Here is a 17382-nt window from a genome sequence, read left to right as displayed (position 1 = left end):
ATAATAATTCTGAAACTCATGAAGCATCATTCAGACATCGGGCTATTCCATAGCCAGACATTGATCTAAACTCATCTATGAAGTATTCTCAAGGCCTGCAGACACGGGACTAAAGGTGAATCAAACACCTGTACAAGTTAGAAGTTATGTGACACTTGTAATGGGCTGATGTGGGAGGGCTGAGGGTCAGAAAAGGGAGGGGTGAGGTGTTCACACCGAAGGATAAAATGGGAATGGGCACCTCTTTCAAAACAGCCAGCACTGCTTTATCAAACTTCAGACGGCATACAGACCGAGAATCCTGCACTTCTACAGCCACGATGAGTGTCGTATTGAAGATGGTGAGCGTTCTGCTTTGTGCAGTGTTTGTCTCTGCTGAAGTTATGCCTACGACTGACTTTGACCTGGAGAAGGTAAAAACTTACCAAACTATTTTACTCTATTATATAACATGCAAATGTACTACAGTTGGATTAACATTAAAACAATTCTGAACACAACAGTGTGCTATGGTCTGTCATTTAAGCCCCGTGCTTGAACTCTTTTGTCTTCAGATGGGTGGAAAGTGGTATATGACTGGTATGGCTACAAATGCAGACTGGTTTGTCAGTCACAAGGCTCACATGAAGATGGGTACTGCTATGCTGGTATCTACCGAAGACGGAGACATTGACATTAGTTTCGCCATTCTGCAGTAAGCTTTTAACTGTTCCACCTTATATTCTTTACTTTGTTGCAATGTTAAAGGAATCAAAACGACTTTTAATTATTGGTTCGAATAATTCACAAAGAATTAATTAAATTTGCTTAATTTGTTTTTAAGAGATGACGGTTCCTGCTGGAGGATGAGTCATCGTGCCAAAAAGACGGAAACTCCGGGATGTGTGTTTCCTGCTTTATACCTGAAATTGAACTGATGTTTTACAGTTTTTCCAAATATATAATAACCTTCAATGTATTATTATGTTTTCACAATCACACAGATTGGGAAAATGACAAGGATGTACATGTGATTGATGGCAGATTTGATGAATACTCCATCACTCAAACCAAAACCACGCAGGAAGGTGTATCTCAGATTTTCAACACACTCAACAGTAAGAGCTCCCTTTGTCCCAACTGCGCAGCAGAGATGACATTTTTTTATGAACATGTGATGCTAAAATAGACTCTTAATGTTTTATCGTCACAGCCCGTAACACAACACTTGCTGAAGACGTGGTGGAGAAGTTCAGAAAGTTTTCTCTGGACAATGGCATCCTGGCGCAGAACATTCTCATTCTGCCACCAAATGGTACATTTACAGGATTTATCTACAGTGAACAGCTTTGCAGAATGTTTCACTGATTTATTTTTCTTTGTTATTATTCTTTTGTAGGAGAATGCTCAGTTGCTTAAGGGTCTCATCGACCACATCAACTTGTTAATTCCTTCACCAGAAAACACAGACCTGAATTGCGGGCTTCTTTTCTGCTTGATTTTAATCACTTATAATCTTCAAAAATAAATTCCTATTTGTGCCTTAAATGCAGTTATGTTGCACTTACATAGAATGATCACAGTCTCTCCTGATGAAGTCTCAAGGGGACTCCTATCAAGGGGTCCTGGGATGTAGACAAATGGTTCAAATTGCCCAAATGAGACATCATAAAAGTATTATGCCATAATAATGTATTATGCAATGTTGTCAAATTATCACCAATACGACACCTGTACATCTATCATGGATTTGTTCAAATCTCTAATGAACAATGTTTGTGTTCAAATTCTCCATTTTAATAGAATTTTCATTCCAAATTAATGAAAAAAAAGGGACACAAAATACTGTTTATTTCTTCTGTGTTTACAAAAATTACATAAAAATATATGACATTTTAACTTCAAATAAAAATAACTCTAAAAGGTCTTTGACTGAGAGACGTAAAATTAGTTTTACAACATACAGACCACAGTGGAATGGCCACATTCCAGATATACATAAACACAAAAAATCTTATCTCTTAAAAATGCGAGTAGTAAGATATTCTTATATTCAAAAATGAAAATCTTTTTTTTTTTATTCCACAACAGACTCTTATGGAGCTCACAATGTCTAATTCAGATATCCGGCCATTCTATAGCACAGACATACCCACAAACAATCACATAGACCCAAAAAAAAGAGATCACTCTTGACACAACTTCAACTTCTCCGTACACTACACACACTTCCCCACTGGTCACATTCCAGCGCAACCTACAATCATCCAGTTGGATGCTGCACACTGGTGGTGGTTGAGAAGACTCGCCCCTCATATGATCGTAAAGCCCTTTGGGTGTACAGCAATACACAATAAAACGCCATATAAATGCCTCCTTCATTCATGCATGTTGCCAGCACCACCCGGTCCTGTAGATTCAGGCTCTACAACATTAAGAAAATAAGACCTTTCCTGTCTGAACATGCTGTGCAAGTCCTAGTCCAGGCCCTTGTCCTGTCCAGTCTCGATTGTTGCAATGCGCTACTGGCTGGACTCCCAACTTGCACAACCAAATCTCTACAGACGATCCAGAATGCAGCGGCAAGAGTGGTCTTCAATGAACCGAAGAGAGCACACGTCACTCCTCTCTTCATTAAGTTACATTAGTCGCTGGCGTCAAATTCAAAGCTCTGCTCTTGGCCTACAAGACCACCACTATATGGTACCCCCATATCTTCACTTGCTAATACAGACTTATGTACCCTCCAGACCCATACGCTCTGCAAATAAACAATGTCTTGTAGTGCTATGCCAAAAAGGAAAAATATCAGGCTCATGATATTTCTCTGGATCTGTTGCACATTTGTGGAGTGACCAGTTTTTCCTCACTTAGCCTATGCTTTTTGTTGTTCCAATTGCATTTATTGTTGACATTTTTGGTAAGTCGCTTTGGATAAAAGCGTAAATGTAAATGTAAAAAAACACGTGTTCAAGTTACAAGTTATGTGACGCCTGTTATGAGCAGATGTGAGAGAGCCTGAGGTCTAAAATGGGAGGGGGTTCACACAAAGGGATAAAACCTGGACTGGCATTCTTCTCTCAGCACAGCCAGCATTGCTTTACTTCATACTACATACAGAGAGAGAACTCTACATTTCTGCAGCCATGATGAGTGTTGTGTTGAAGATGATGTGCGTTCTGCTTTGTGCAGTGTTTGTCTCTGCTTAAGTTATGCCCATGACTAGGACTTTGTTCTTGCCTATGTAATTGCTTCCAATGTTTCCTCATCTGTAAGTCGCTTTGGATAAAAGCGTCTGCTAAATGACTAAATGTAAATGTGCTTATTGATTCGAGTCCCGGTTGCAAGACACCCCTTAGGGTAAAAAAACACCTAAGTAACAATACTAATACAATTACTTTAAGGGGTGTCTTGCAACCGGGCTCTGGCCCTCAAAGAAAAGTAGTTGAAGACCCCAGATCTACAGGCACTCTATTGTTTGTAAATGTACCTCGGAGTCATAAAACTCACCGAACAGGTTTTGGTTGGTCAGTTTCTCATGGCCTGAAGGGACCCCCAACTGTGAGAGTGACTGTGAGAGATCTTGGGAAAACACACTCAGATAAGGAGTACACTGTTGATTCTTAATCATGTCGTTCAATCCATTCTGTTGTTAAAGAAATTATAACATTTGACCCATCGCACCCACACCTTTAAGATTATACCAAACATGACTACGTATGTTATACGTAGGTTTAGTAGACTTTCAATGAGCTGAACTTGAAGGCAGGGAGGAGGGAGAGGAAAGGGGGGAATTAGAAAGAGCATAGTCACAAATCACACCCTGGGTATCAGCAAATGGGGGAGAAGCAGGAAACTTTTTCTGGGAACCACCACCAAAATGTGGTTTGTTACTTGATATGAGTCCACAAACAAACCCAATGTTGACAATCTTGGCAGCTGCCTCACAGATTTATTGATCAACATATCAAACCTTAGTATCGTGAGCAGCTTTGCAGAATGTTTCACTCATTTTTGTTAATTGTTATTTTGTAGGAAAATGCTCAGTTGCTTAAGCGTCTCTTCAACCACAAAAAAAACTGGTCCAGTCCTTCTCCTGGAAAACACAGACCACTGGCCTCTTTTCCGCTTGGCTTTGGTTCAAAAATCCATTCCTCTCCGTGCCTTAAATGCTGTTATTTTGCGCTTCCATATGAAGAATCAAAGTCTCTCCTAATGAAGTCCAAATGGGCCTCCTATCAAGGTTTATGGGATGTAGACAAATTGTTTAAATTTTCCCAAATGAGACATCATGAAAATAATAAACATTATTACGCAATAATTAGGTATTATGCAATGTTGTGTAATTCCTGTCAAACAATCACCAAAATGACACTGCTAGCAAATAAATATTTTCATGAACAATGTTTGTGTAGTTCAAATTCTCCATTTACATTGAATTTCCATTCCAAAATGAAAAAAAAACAGTTATGACACAAAATATTGTTTATCTCTTCTGTATTTACAAAAATTACATATACACATCAAATTAGATCTCTTAACTTCTAAAATAAAAATAACCCCTAAAGGTTCAGATATACTGTACATGAATAAACTTGTTTTTCTCTTTAAAAATGTGAGCTTAGCTGTTTTAAATTTTGCTATTCAAAAATGTATTAAATCATTTTGTATTTATTCCACAACAGACTCTTATGGAGCTCACAATGCAAAATTCAGAAATACAGCAATTTTAAAGCACAGAGATACCCTCAAACAATCATATAGACCTAGAAAAAAAGACATGTTGAAGTTATGTGACGCCTGTATTTTGCAGATGTGGGAGGGCCTGCCCTGAGGATTGAAATGGGAGGGGGGTTCACACAGAGGGATAAAACAGGGACTGGCATTCTTCTCTCAGCACAGCAAGCATTGCTTTCCTTCAGACTACATACAGAGAGAGAACTCTACATTTCTGCAGCCATGATGAGTGTTGTGTTGAAGATGATGTGCGTTCTGCTTTGTGCAGTGTTTGTCTCTGCTGAAGTTATGCCCATGACTGACTTTGATCTGGAAAAGGTAAAAATATACATTATAGAAAACCTAACTTTTTCACTATATACCATGACATTTTTCTACAGTTTGCGTGAATATTTTCACAGTTGGTTCTAGGAAAAGCTTATTTAAGATAAGCTAAAGTAATTATGAACACAACAGTGTGCTATGGTCTTTCATTTAAGCCCCGTGCTTGAACTCTTTTGTCTTCAGATGGGTGGAAAGTGGTATATCACTGGTATGGCTACAAATGCAGACTGGTTTGTCAGTCACAAGGCTCACAAGAAGATGGGTACTGCTATGCTGGTGCCTACCGAAGACGGAGACATTGACATTAGTTTCGCCAATTTAAAGTAAGCTTTTATCCGTTTCACCTTATATTCTTTACTTTGTTGCAATGTTAAAGGAATCAACAGGCTTCAAATGGCTTCATTTGTTTCTTAGTGAGGACGGTTCCTGCTGGAGGATGAATCATCTTGCCAACAAAACTGAAACTCTGGGACGCTTCGTCTTTACTAGTCAGCGTATGTTTCCTGCCCTATACCCAGACATTTATCTTTCTATTTTTCCAAATATCTCACAAACCCTTAATGTATTATGTTTTCACAATCTATCAGGTTGGGGAAATGACAACGATATGCGTGTGGTTGATGCCAGATTTGATGAATACGCCCTTATTCACACCATCAAGACCAAGGAAGGTGTATCTGAGATTCTCAACACACTCTACAGTAAGAGCTCACTTTGTCCCAACTACAAAGCGGAGAATGACTTTTTTGATGAACATGTGATGCTAAAATAGACTTGTAATGTTTTAAGGTCGTAACACAACCGTTGCTGAAGACGTGGTGGAGAAGTTCAGGAACTTTTCTCTGGACAATAGCGTCCTGGAGGAGAACATAATCATTCTGCCAATAAATGGTACATTTACAGTATTTATGAATTCTTAAACTGATAAAAAAAGCTTTTAAGAATATTTCAATGTTTTTTATTATGAATGATTCTTTTGTAGAAGAATGCTCATCTGCTTAAGAGTCTCATCAGCTAAGAAAACAACTTCAACTTTCATTTCACCTGGAAACACAGACCTTAACATCTGGCCTCCATTCTGCTTGGTTTTTAGTCTCTTAGACTTAATATGGAAACAAGAATCAGTCCCTCTTTGTGCCTTAAATGTGTTTACATAAACAAATCACAGTTTCTCCAAATGAAGTCTCAAGGGGTCCGCTATCATGGTTTCTGCAAATGATTCAACTTTGAAAAGAATTGTATTACGCAATGTTCTTTTTTTTACTGCTATGAAAATAAACCTTTCCACAAATGAGCTTGCGTGTTTTTGTGTTCAGTTCAATTTCAAAATCAATGATATGAAACACAAAACAAAAACAACTAGGACACAAAATACTGTTTATTACTTCTGTATTTACAAATATTTCATATAGACACCACATACAATCTTTGAGAATATCATTATTCCAAATTATATATTTTAAGTATCTGTGTAAAAAATAAAATTTACCCTAAAGATCTTTCTTAATTTGAAAGCGAGTTTTACAACAAACAAACAGCCAAATGATCACTTTCAGATACACATGAACACACTCGCATCTTTCTTTATTAAAACTATAGATTACCAGCTATTTGGGGTGATTTGATGAGGTTCCGAAAACGTTTTAGTTAAATACTATTTGTCATTGTTTTTTTCTTGAAAATATTAGCAGGAAGATATGTCCTACATCAAATTCAATTAATTATTTTATTAAACAGTGGCTTTTATAAGTAAACTTATTTAACGTTTTTTTATTTGGATCTCCTGCACCGAATATGTTTTACTGGTTAGTTTTTGTCATGACCGAATATATTTTGTCAATTAAATGCAAGTTTTCTGAGAGCCTATCTAAGCTCAGGACCCTTGCTTATTTTGTCAAAGCCCACTACAGAGATTTGCTATTTACATTAAAACTGTCAGATATTTATGATATTTGAGATTTGTGTTTTCAGGAACCAGGTCATAGACTAAATTGTGAACTTTTAATTAATTTTAATCTGTAGCTCTGGAATCCACCATAGTTAACTGAAAACGTTCATGGCTGTTATCAAATCTGTTTATGTAAACACATTCCACAGCCATTTAAGTTACCCAATTAAGTTTTTTTGTAAAGTAAAAGATGTACCACAGGAGTCATAATTCAATTTGCAAACACAAAATTTAACACCATGTATGGTGTCCACCCTTGATGATTTAACATTAGGATTTATGTGTTGGACTTCAACACAAGCATGAATTTGACATTCTAACAACCTGTGAAAACCAGACACAAAACAATCTAATCAAAACTATGAATCAACACAGAGCGGCCTTTTCCTTTGCACCTTCACTCTGCTTATACCATCCGTGATCTGGCTGGCTTCCAAGCGTTCAGCTTTGGCTCTATGGGTCTAAAATTACTCACATCCTCACATCCAGGATGAACCTGTTCCTGTCGAGGATGGCCTCAGTGCTTTGATTGGTGTTGCTATGGCAGCCGTTATAAAGGTCACATGACAGGCATTAGGTCCTTGTGATGTCGCACGATATGCTGATTCTTCTCCGATGGTCTCCGGAAACCTTTCGAGCAGAAATCGCAGCGATGCGGGTAGTCTTTGGTGTGGATGGAGATCACATGTCTCTTAAAGCCAGATGCGTCACCTGTGCTGTAGTCGCAATACTGGCATTGGTACACCCGTCGTTCTCGGTGGCCCCTGGATATGCCAGCTCCGCCTAAAATTTTCTTACCCCCTAGTCCAAATGTCTTCTTAACTCCTTTCTTGTCAGGGAAAGCTTGCTGTTCCTTGGTGTGTACGGACAGAATATGCCGACTGAGAACAAATGGATCTGCAATTTTGAAGTTACAATGCCTGCACTGGTGCAACTTCTTGGCCTTATGGGCAGCGGAGTGCTTCTTTAGCTCGGAAGGCCGGTGAAAGCCCTTTCCGCAGACCTCGCATTTATGCGGGTAGTCTTTGGTGTGAACAGAAATGATGTGACGCTTTAAGTCACTGGAATTGGAGCTTTTATGGTCACAGTGGCTGCACTGGTGCGTTTTGGCCTCCTCGTGTGTCAATCCGTGCTGTAAAAGCTCATCAGGATCGGCGAATGTCTGGAAACAGCGGTCGCACTTGTACGGCATCTCCTTGCTATGCTTGGTCTTTATGTGCGTCTTTAAGTTGGAAGAGTCTGCCGATTTGTAGTCGCAGTAAAGACACGAGTACGGCTTCTCGCCGGTGTGAGTCCTCATGTGTTTCTTCAGCTCGGAGGGATGCCGGAAACCCTTCCCGCATTCCACGCAGATGTGAGGGAAATTCTTGCTGTGAACAGCCAGCAGATGTCTGTTGAGTAGCCCTTGCTCCGCTGTCTCGTATTCACAAAATTTACACTCATGCATTTTTGTAGCGGACGATGAGATTTGAAGCTTGGAATCTCTATGGTGGTGCTGCAGCCTGTGGGAGAAGAGCGCCGCCTGCTGATGAAAATCTTTTCCACACACTTCACACTCATACTGAGCTTTGTTACTAAGGGTATGGATCTCCATGTGGTTGTGGAGACTTGCTTTTTTGTTGGTGGTGTAATCACAGTCAGTGCATTGGTATTTCTTTCGGTTTACAACATCCTGGTGCTGATTCTTAGCGTGGCGCTTAAGGAAACCACGCGATTTGAACTTCTTGCCACACAGCATGCAAGGGTACACGGTGAGAGGCTGGCCATACGGTCCAATGATGATTGCTGGGGGGAAAAAACATAGAAGAAAAAAAAATTAACAAACAAAAAAATTACAATGAAAAAAAAATTGTCTAGAACGTACCTGTCTGAATGTGCCGGAGTTCAGATCGTTTTTTGCTCTTGTTCTTGCTTCGTTGGCGGTTGAGTTTCCCGATCATGTCAGATTCGTCGACGTGCAACAGAGCGCTAGCTGCTCCATTTCTATTCTCGCCGGTTTCATTCTCCTCTCCACCTGATAAAATACACATTCGAGGTTATGAGACGGCATCTCCATCCAATACATTTGTGCTGAATTATATTTGTGCATTATTATATGACTGCGTTCCTTCAAGTAAACAGGTACAGCATGTGTTAGCAACGCAAAGGTTGACGTTCAAATCCCAGAAAACACACACTGTGATAAAATGTGTACCTTAAAAGAAAAGTTCACATCAAAATCAAGTTCAATTCAATGAAAAAAGTTAAATTGAGTCACTATGAGCGGATGGACTATGAGGAGGTCCGGAAATCTCTTGATGACACCCAAAATATCTTTATTTTTTTCGGAAAATGCCCGGTGGTCATAAAACATGTTGAGCATCATGTGGGTGTGTAAAAAATAACACAATTTTGATTTTGACGTGAACTTAAAGATCACTTTCGATTTAACTCAACTTTAATTCTTTTTCCTAAACTGAATTAACATTCAGAGTCAAGTTTGTACCACAACAATGCAAAACTAAAAAAAAGGGTTTGGACCAGTGTTGCATGTATACGTCTCACTAACCATAAGCTGCTGCCCAGGCCACGGGCATGAAGTCTTTGTTGAGCGATGCATTATCATGTGTCCTGTGAGCATTTCCAGGGTCCTCACTTCCTACCACCACTTCCATGTAGACCTCATCTGTGATTTTAGCCACATCTGTTTGAAAGAAGAGCAAACAGTGTCAACAGAGGCACTCAGATTTAGAACCTACATCATCAACTGGCATAAACAGGATTTACTAATGTCATCCTGGCTTTGATTGGCTTCATCCATTGACATGTACACCATCTTCTCTCTTATAGGCATTCCACAGGAATCCACCAGCTCCACGGTCTCATCTACATCGAGCTCGGCATCTCCTATGTCAACAGTACCCCCTGCAAAATCCCATTTAATAATATGCAATAACTGTGTAAATGAAGGAATAAAACACTAACTAAATAACTTGGGAGGTTGAAGTTAACTGGAATGTAACTTACCCAAGTCCTCCTCCCCTGGGTGAGCTTTGATGATGTACACTTTAATGACCTCCTGACCATCATCATCATCAACCTTTTCCACATCTTCTGGATCCTCTAAAGTGCCTTCAACTGTGACTTTAGCATCATCATCAGAAATCACCTTTCCAGCCTCATCCACTGCAATTAACCCAAGGCAAAAAGTCAATGCATTTTTGTGGGGTTCTGCATGTTATCATGTAATGTTTTATACGAAACATGTTACAATTTAGATTTAAATTATTTATTTTTTCTGCCCAAAAAATTATTTACAAGGTAGGGCCTTTGAATTTGTCAATAGGGAGTCATATCCTTTTAATATCATTTAAACCAAACATCTATTCTCATTGGCTAATCCCACTCACAAGAGATCATGAGGTAGTCTCCACAGGTATCAGGGTCCTCCTGTACCTGAACGTCAGTTACCACATCAACCTGCAGTCCTTCATCTTCCAGAACCACATCATCTGGAGACATCACGCAGGTTTCCACTGCAATGGAGGCAAGCCCCTCATCTTCTTCTGCGCAAGACACGTATTCAGCTACCACATCCTCAATAGCTTCCTGGATGACCAGCTCATCAGTGGCGAGGCCATGGACCACAATCTTCTCACCCTCCACATCAGACACGAGAACAGACTCCTGCAGTTCTACCACCACCTCATCTTCCTCTCCATCCCCTTTCCCATGAATACACAAACTTGCACATAAATGTCTAAACATAATCATATAGAACCAGCTTGACAGGCTACACCATGGTCATGGTTTGTTTACCTGTCCCATGGAATATGATCTTGGGCTCATGGGAACGGAGAGAGAGAGCTGTTACATCTTCATCCATTGTCTATGCCTGTCATCTGCATAATATAAGACCTACAGACACGAAATGCAAAAGAAAAGAAAAAACATTAGAACAAATGAAAGTCAGATTTGTGTTTGAAATTGTGAGTGAAAAACAATAAGGCATTATCCATGATAATGATATCTCAATCTATGTATTAGATCAATTTTCCAGCAACATTTGACAATACATTTAGATATTATATATATATATATCAAAATAACAGAACACCAGATTGCACAAGAAAGCAATAAATAATTTATCAGAGCATACAGAAATATAATAGGAAAATGTAGATCAATTGCTTGGTTGCTAAAACAACCGTTTAAACGCATACAACTATAAAATAAACAGACCCCGCCAATCCCATAATCTGCAAGACTGTATTTACATTTTAATCCCATCTGTTTACTTAGTGATAAACTGGGCGGTTCCTTTGTCATTGACGAAGAGTCGATACTAGCCCCGCCCATTCGTATAAAACCTACGACACGCCCTTCCTCAAACCCATCGCCATTTTGAATTATTACAATTAATTCCTAAATCTCATAAATACATACTTTAACGCCAATATTGTGACTCCACGTGAATTTGAGCATAAGTTTTAAACATTTTCTATTATATACAAACCATAATAAGAATTACTCACACACCCTCTGAGTATCGACTCAGCGGCCTAGTTTAGGCCGCGGAAGGCCGCGGCTCAGTGCTAACAAAGGCCTACGCGAGACCGCAAAAGCGATCATTTCATAATACGATAAATTCGACAACATTTCAGTTCGAGTTCATACACTCAAATATCGCTTCGTATGTAAACCATACAAACGTAACGCTTAGCACTTCAGACTCGGTTAAATATAGAGGCCTACCTTTTGTATTATTTTTTGTTTCGTTTCCAAGGCCGTACGCATTTCCTTCTCCCACCCCCAGACTCGGGCAGAACGCATACGGGCTTCTTGTGTGAGTAGGGCGGGCCGCCGAAAAGCGCGGAGGGGAGGGGCCGAGGCGCTGCAGCCTCCAGCTCCACCGGCATTTACGCCGCACGTCACTGCCGCAGAGCCGCAGGAAAATGCGGAAGGAATCTCAGTCGAGTGGCCGCTGCGTGGCTTTTTTTTGGCAGGCCCGCGAGCTGTATTGTTTCGGACCGATTGTGTTTTAAAGTAGAGATATATCACACAGAATCAATGATTTTCACTTTGTGTTTGTTTTGCGCTTTGGAATTGACTTGTGAGGAAGTTTTTGTGGAGTTTCATGTAATTTGTTGCGAGAGTAGATGCAGAGTGATTAGCGAGCTCGGGACGTTAGCCAGTTATGGATTTATACTTATGGATTTAAAAAAATAATAATTTAGCGTGTAAGCTTTTGTCAGTCTGCTTTAGGTAACGTTTAATACATATTTGCAGAGTAGTCCATTCCAACGACTTAGTTCGGCAATTTCCATTGTTATCTTTATAATTAGACTTAAAAAGGAAAACATTTTAACAGTTTTGCTTGGCTAGTTATTATATGGATTATAATCCTTTAAAAATGTATCAACAGTCCCCACTCAAAAAACACCAGATCTGTAACTACTCGCTTAAAAAATGCATTAATAATGCGTTTAATACATGTCTGTTTTTGTATTTATTTGTGAAGTAATAGAAATCTGTGTTAGAAGATAAGTCCAGTATTATAATAGCCCTGATATCCCTTGAATATAGCCCCAAAATATGCCTTGAATTATAGGTAAAAATGTCCCTCAAAATCAGCAGCACAGGGGGTTAAGTATTTTAATAGCCCCATGTTGTTTAACATACTGTCAAATATAACATGTTTGAATAATATTGAGGAATAACAAGAAATGCTTCTTAAAAACCTCAAAGCACAGTTTCCAATGCCTCTGGAGAGTAAATCGTTAACGTATTATAAATATAAGGTGTTGAAATGTTTTCACTTGGGTACTGCTTAGTTTGGGGTAAAAACATTGAAACATGCTTTGCATCATAAACTCCTATATTTGCTAACAAAATTCTGGAAAATTAGGTTTAAGAATAAAGCCATGAAAATAGAAGTACTACCACAACCTGTGTGGGTAATGTGACTACTTTATTGGCTACTTTCAAAAAAACTTAGAAGACAATTCTCACACCACAAGTTTGATCCAAAACGTTTTTATTAGTCATCACTGAAAGATGTTGACAACTGCTTTTTCAAGCCAAGGAATAGTTTTCATTGTATTTCTCATATATAAATGACACCAATCCTTTCACATAGGATGGTAAACATCTTAAAATACAGGTCCGGTGCGTTCCACTCCAAAAGATCATCTCTCTCCAGTCTGCGTTGACCGCAAAACACGATGGCCTGTGCAGGGGTATGTGTGAAAATGGTGTAATAATTATGTCCGTCGGAGCGACATTGACAAGATGTGGTCGATCTTCAATCATCATCAACTGTGGGTGTAATGGTTACACCTCTTCGGATCTGCCCCCAGCCGATCAAACTAGAAATAAAAAGAACAATGATTTAAACAGTCTGCTTTCATTCATGACGTCTAACAATAACCAAGCTGAAAATTCACAGCTGTGTTTCACATTGAATAAGTATAAAAGGGTCCAAAACCCAGATTAATGCTGCTCACCGCCAATGTTTCTCCACTCTGCGACTTAAGGCGATCTTCTCTCCCACCTCTGTGCAGACAGGGTTGGTGAGCACAATTTTAGCCAAATCAGCCTTTACAGCGCTCACACGTCCTCCTGTCGACAGCGAGCCAATGTTAACCATCAGCACTTCATTCTTCGACAGCTTCTGAACCTGTAGTCCATGAAAGAGATCAAAGTCTGTCATCACATTGTAAAAGGTCCACGCTTCAAGATACTAAAATAGTTTGGTTTTCAGTGGATGCATTTATAATAAATGGTTCACCTTGGCTGCTTTCTTGTCACCCTCAGTGCGCACACCGAGCAGCCTTCTTAGAAGAAAGTAGGAGATCTCAAGCTCTGTGAAGATCTCAGGAAGAGCCCCTACAGCCCCGAGGACCTGCCCCACCATACGATCCGCTCTGCACAGTGTAGGGTCAATCTTGGTGCCAACACCTGGAAAAGAGAATGTACATTACTTAATAAATAATGTACTTCACTTCTACCACGGGTCAAATGGACATGAGAATAGCAAGTACAGTTTGCATACCAATTAAGCCACCGGGTGCAGCATACTGGAGGTCATTATGTTCGGCAAACAGCGAGACAATTTTGGAGAAGATGGGTTTGCACATTAGTTTCCCTTCGTGGTCTTTAGAAACAATGCCTGGTCTGACCTCAAGCTCTTGTCCAACCTTGAATCAAAATAAAGGTGAACAGCATGAAATAGAAACGATAATAGCAGTCAATCTACTGCAATTATCTGACAACACACGTGATTTGGGAATAATTACGACAAAAATACCTTCAGTACTCCTTTGAGGATACTTCCTCCAGCTACACCACCTTTCAGATCATCTACTTCACAGCCAGGCTTATTGACATCAAATGATCTGATTACTTTAAGACACAAACACACAATCTCTCATCTCAACTGGCACTGGGAAGAATAGATCTTAGTAGTTTTCCAATACAAACCGTCTCCTACCAATAAGACGAGGCTCAGAGGTGAAGTCGCGGACAGGCACAGGGATCTTATTTACAATGTACTCGCAGACAACTTCGATGTTGTACTTTAGCTGGGCTGAGATTGGGATTATTGGTGCTCCCTCTGCTACCGTGCCTGCGAGAGAGTGAAACCACAGTATTAACTTCATGGTGTGAGGGAAAACAGGATTTTCTGCTAAATAACCCGTTCCATGGATTTGTTTATACTTGATAAGTTGAATATGTGTTTTCTATACTTTTTTTCAGAAGAGCACTCTTACCCTGAACAAAAGCCAGGATCTGTTCATACTGCTCTTTGGCCTGACTCTCCTTCACCAAGTCGATTTTATTTTGCAGAATAAGTATGTGCTTCAGCTTCATGATCTCAATGGCTGCCAAATGCTCCGATGTCTGTGGTTGAGGGCAAGATTCATTGCCAGCTGCAAGAGTAAATAAGTTGAGCCATTTATTAGAAAATCTTTTTTCAGTACCATCGTCATAGAAGTTGGAACTTGCAAGATTGCGATGGCAACTGGTAGGGAGATACATACTTACCAATTAGAAGTAATGCGGCGTCCATGACAGCTGCTCCGTTTAACATGGTGGCCATCAAGATGTCGTGACCCGGGCAATCCACAAATGAGACATGTCTAATAAGAAATGATAATCAGAATATCCTGGATAATCAATGCTTGCTATAATTTACCAGTATATACTTAAGGTGAAAACTTAATCACTCAAATACCTGATTTCAAAGCACAAATATAACAGAATAGTTTGCATTTAAAGTTCAAAAGCATTGCAATCGTACCGAACTAATTTGAAGTTGCCTTTGGTGCCAGGAATGTCTGTGGGGAACTCATCAGGTGTGCTGCTGCCACATGACCTAAAACACTCCGGCCGTGGACAACTTGGATCATCCAATTTATACACCTTGAAAAGAAAATTCAATGTGCTTAATTTTATGCAAATCATCATGAAAAATATCAGTATATCAAGTATTGTGGTCTATTTTATTACTCCGGTATCTCTTTCCGGTAGTCTTGTAACAGATTCTCTTACAGAGAAAAAATAAATTTCCCCCAAATAAAGACGAAGCTGCAATTTACTGTTGCAAGCTTAAATTGAATCAAATAATTGCCATTTCTAGCTTTTGACTCAGAGTGCAGCTTGCAATAATTACATGAAAGTAAACTATGCCCTTACCTTTGCGTTAGCGTAACCCAACTTGATTGTAATGTTTCTCTCCAGCTCATTTTTAAATCTGACAGTGTGAACTCCAGAGATCGCTTTTACCACTGTTGATTTTCCATGGGCTACATGACCAATAGTTCCTTAGTACATAAAGAGAAAATAATAGTTTAGCAAACCTTACATAAAACCTAAATTATTTAGCAGATTATGTCAGTGTTTGTCTGTATCAAATTAATCTAGCAGAAAATAAACCTCACCTATGTTTATCGTGGCTTGCCTACTAATGATCTCTGTGGAGAGAGGGGTCAGCTTGGTCACATCCTATAAAGCAGAACAGATTTCTTAACATTTACTAGAATCAAAAACAGTCTCTATAGAATAAACAAAATTAATAAAGAATCACTATGTCAAAGAAAAAAAGCTACGAGTCTCTTTTGCATCCACCATCCATTCAAACCATGCACGTAAAGAGTACCAATTCATGACAGTTAACATAGCTGAAACTATATTAATCGCAATGACATTGTTGCTGTGGCAAACAGTTGTGATTTTATAACATTAGACATATTTTCTACACGGGGTCCTTCTCCTTTCCCGAATGAATCATGTGGTAAGCTTTCGCCGGTACAGCTAACAAGCATGTCTGCCATCATAATGTGCGCAAAAACGAGTCAACTTGAACCGGCGATAAAAACACGTGCCCAGACAACGTATTATACGATGAAAATAAGCTACACAAGACGACTTACTAAAGTACCGAGATCTTGTTTGGAAAGATGTGGTTGCCCCAACGTTGTTCCAGACTCGTCACCCGCCATCTTGAATGAAAAGGAATGGAAGTATGACCAGGCAAGTGCCTGACCATTTTTACAAATACATTTATTGCATTAAATCATAAAACGTTCAGTTTAGATATTTGTAATGCACATAAAGGCACTGCGATTTCCTATTACAAGTCATGTATGTAAATAAAATAAGGCAAACATTTATACGTGTTTATCCAAAACGTTCTGTGGGCACGGGGATGATGCAATCAGTTTCTATGCATCGCGAGCATTATCAAAAAGGAACAAAAAAGAATGTGTTCTAGATTGTGCTTATCATTTAAGCACATAGCATACCTACATAACAATAACAAAATTATTCGTTAATTATTTGGTAAAATACACCAACTTAAACACACGTTGGCTCAATGAGGGGGAAAGCTGGGTCCGTCTTCTACTTATGACGTCGTGCATTTAGTAGTTTTTGTTTTCACAGTCATACAGCAAAATCAATGGTCATGTTATTGACAGGAAGTCGGTTTGTTTTATAAGTTAAATTATATATTGTGGCAGTGCAGCGTTGTGTAACACATTTAACATTACAACGATGCTACAGTTTTTAAAATGGAAATGCATGTAAGTCAAATTAGGAAAATAACTTTCGACCTCTTAAAGGTTTTCATCCAAATATAAACATTCTGTCATTACTTATTCGAAATCATGTTGTTCAATAACTGTATTCGACATGTTCTTCTGTTAAACACAAATGACGACTTGGCAATGGAAGTCAATAGGGGCCAGTGTTGTTTGGTTTGAAGTGATTTTCTAAACACCCAGCCCCTCATAGAGGATCTTAACTATGGTAAAAAAACATTAAAAAACTTTCAACGTCATCAGTCTAAACAATAATATCGTTTTATACTAAATGTTTACATTAATACTTAGAATAGTAAAAATAAATATTTA

General features: G+C 39.1%; 4 protein-coding genes across 9 annotated transcripts; 2 read left to right on the top strand and 2 right to left on the bottom strand.

Annotated features, from left to right (window-relative positions):
• The first annotated feature begins 28 nt into the window (after positions 1-28).
• LOC306911865 (lipocalin-like) lies at positions 29-3286 on the top strand. The gene is made up of 6 exons (XM_079487560.1): positions 29-413; positions 555-694; positions 824-882; positions 984-1097; positions 1193-1294; positions 1379-3286. The coding sequence occupies exons 1-6, from the start codon at positions 228-230 to the stop codon at positions 1396-1398; spliced, it is 621 nt and encodes a 206-aa protein (XP_079343686.1). The 5' UTR covers positions 29-227; the 3' UTR covers positions 1399-3286.
• Positions 3287-3904: 618 nt separating this feature from the next.
• Positions 3905-11984, bottom strand: zfx (zinc finger protein X-linked). Of its 3 annotated transcripts, XR_013786163.1 has the most exons (9): positions 11723-11806; positions 10787-10885; positions 10378-10692; positions 9995-10153; positions 9755-9892; positions 9537-9671; positions 8853-9002; positions 7464-8773; positions 3905-5025 (listed from the first exon to the last, which is right to left on the bottom strand). XR_013786163.1 is itself a non-coding variant. In XM_079447742.1 (8 exons), exons 2-8 carry the CDS (start codon positions 10851-10853, stop codon positions 7548-7550), a joined length of 2190 nt encoding a protein of 729 aa, XP_079303868.1. In that variant the 5' UTR covers positions 10854-10885; positions 11723-11984; the 3' UTR covers positions 6322-7547. The 3 variants fall into 3 exon arrangements, 2 of the variants coding, with proteins under 2 accessions (XP_079303868.1, XP_079303869.1); XM_079447742.1 differs by lacking the exon at positions 3905-5025 and having other exon boundaries at positions 6322-8773; positions 11723-11984; XM_079447743.1 differs by lacking the exons at positions 3905-5025; positions 11723-11806 and adding an exon at positions 11210-11245 and having other exon boundaries at positions 6387-8773.
• LOC306889074 (lipocalin-like) lies at positions 4822-6339 on the top strand (the record flags this gene model as incomplete). The annotated part of the gene is made up of 6 exons (XM_079447758.1): positions 4822-5034; positions 5224-5363; positions 5455-5534; positions 5628-5741; positions 5830-5931; positions 6023-6339. The coding sequence occupies 6 exons, from the start codon at positions 4822-4824 to the stop codon at positions 6040-6042; spliced, it is 669 nt and encodes a 222-aa protein (XP_079303884.1). The 3' UTR covers positions 6043-6339.
• eif2s3 (eukaryotic translation initiation factor 2, subunit 3 gamma) lies at positions 11907-16911 on the bottom strand. Of its 4 annotated transcripts, none has more exons than XM_079447749.1 (13): positions 16836-16911; positions 16402-16509; positions 15910-15973; positions 15665-15792; positions 15270-15391; positions 15014-15108; positions 14740-14898; positions 14460-14594; positions 14277-14371; positions 14022-14166; positions 13758-13927; positions 13474-13646; positions 11907-13335 (listed from the first exon to the last, which is right to left on the bottom strand). In XM_079447749.1, the coding sequence occupies exons 2-13, from the start codon at positions 16468-16470 to the stop codon at positions 13272-13274; spliced, it is 1419 nt and encodes a 472-aa protein (XP_079303875.1). In that variant the 5' UTR covers positions 16471-16509; positions 16836-16911; the 3' UTR covers positions 11907-13271. The 4 variants fall into 4 exon arrangements, with proteins under 4 accessions (XP_079303875.1, XP_079303877.1, XP_079303874.1 ...); XM_079447751.1 differs by having other exon boundaries at positions 16826-16910; XM_079447748.1 differs by having other exon boundaries at positions 16645-16878.
• Between the last annotated feature and the right edge of the window lie 471 nt (positions 16912-17382).

This window comes from Barbatula barbatula (genome assembly GCF_947034865.1).
Source record: "Barbatula barbatula genome assembly, chromosome: 23".
Taxonomy (NCBI): Eukaryota; Metazoa; Chordata; class Actinopteri; order Cypriniformes; family Nemacheilidae; genus Barbatula; species Barbatula barbatula.
Note: the sequence above shows the minus strand (reverse complement) of the source record. Positions and strands in the feature narration are given on the sequence as shown.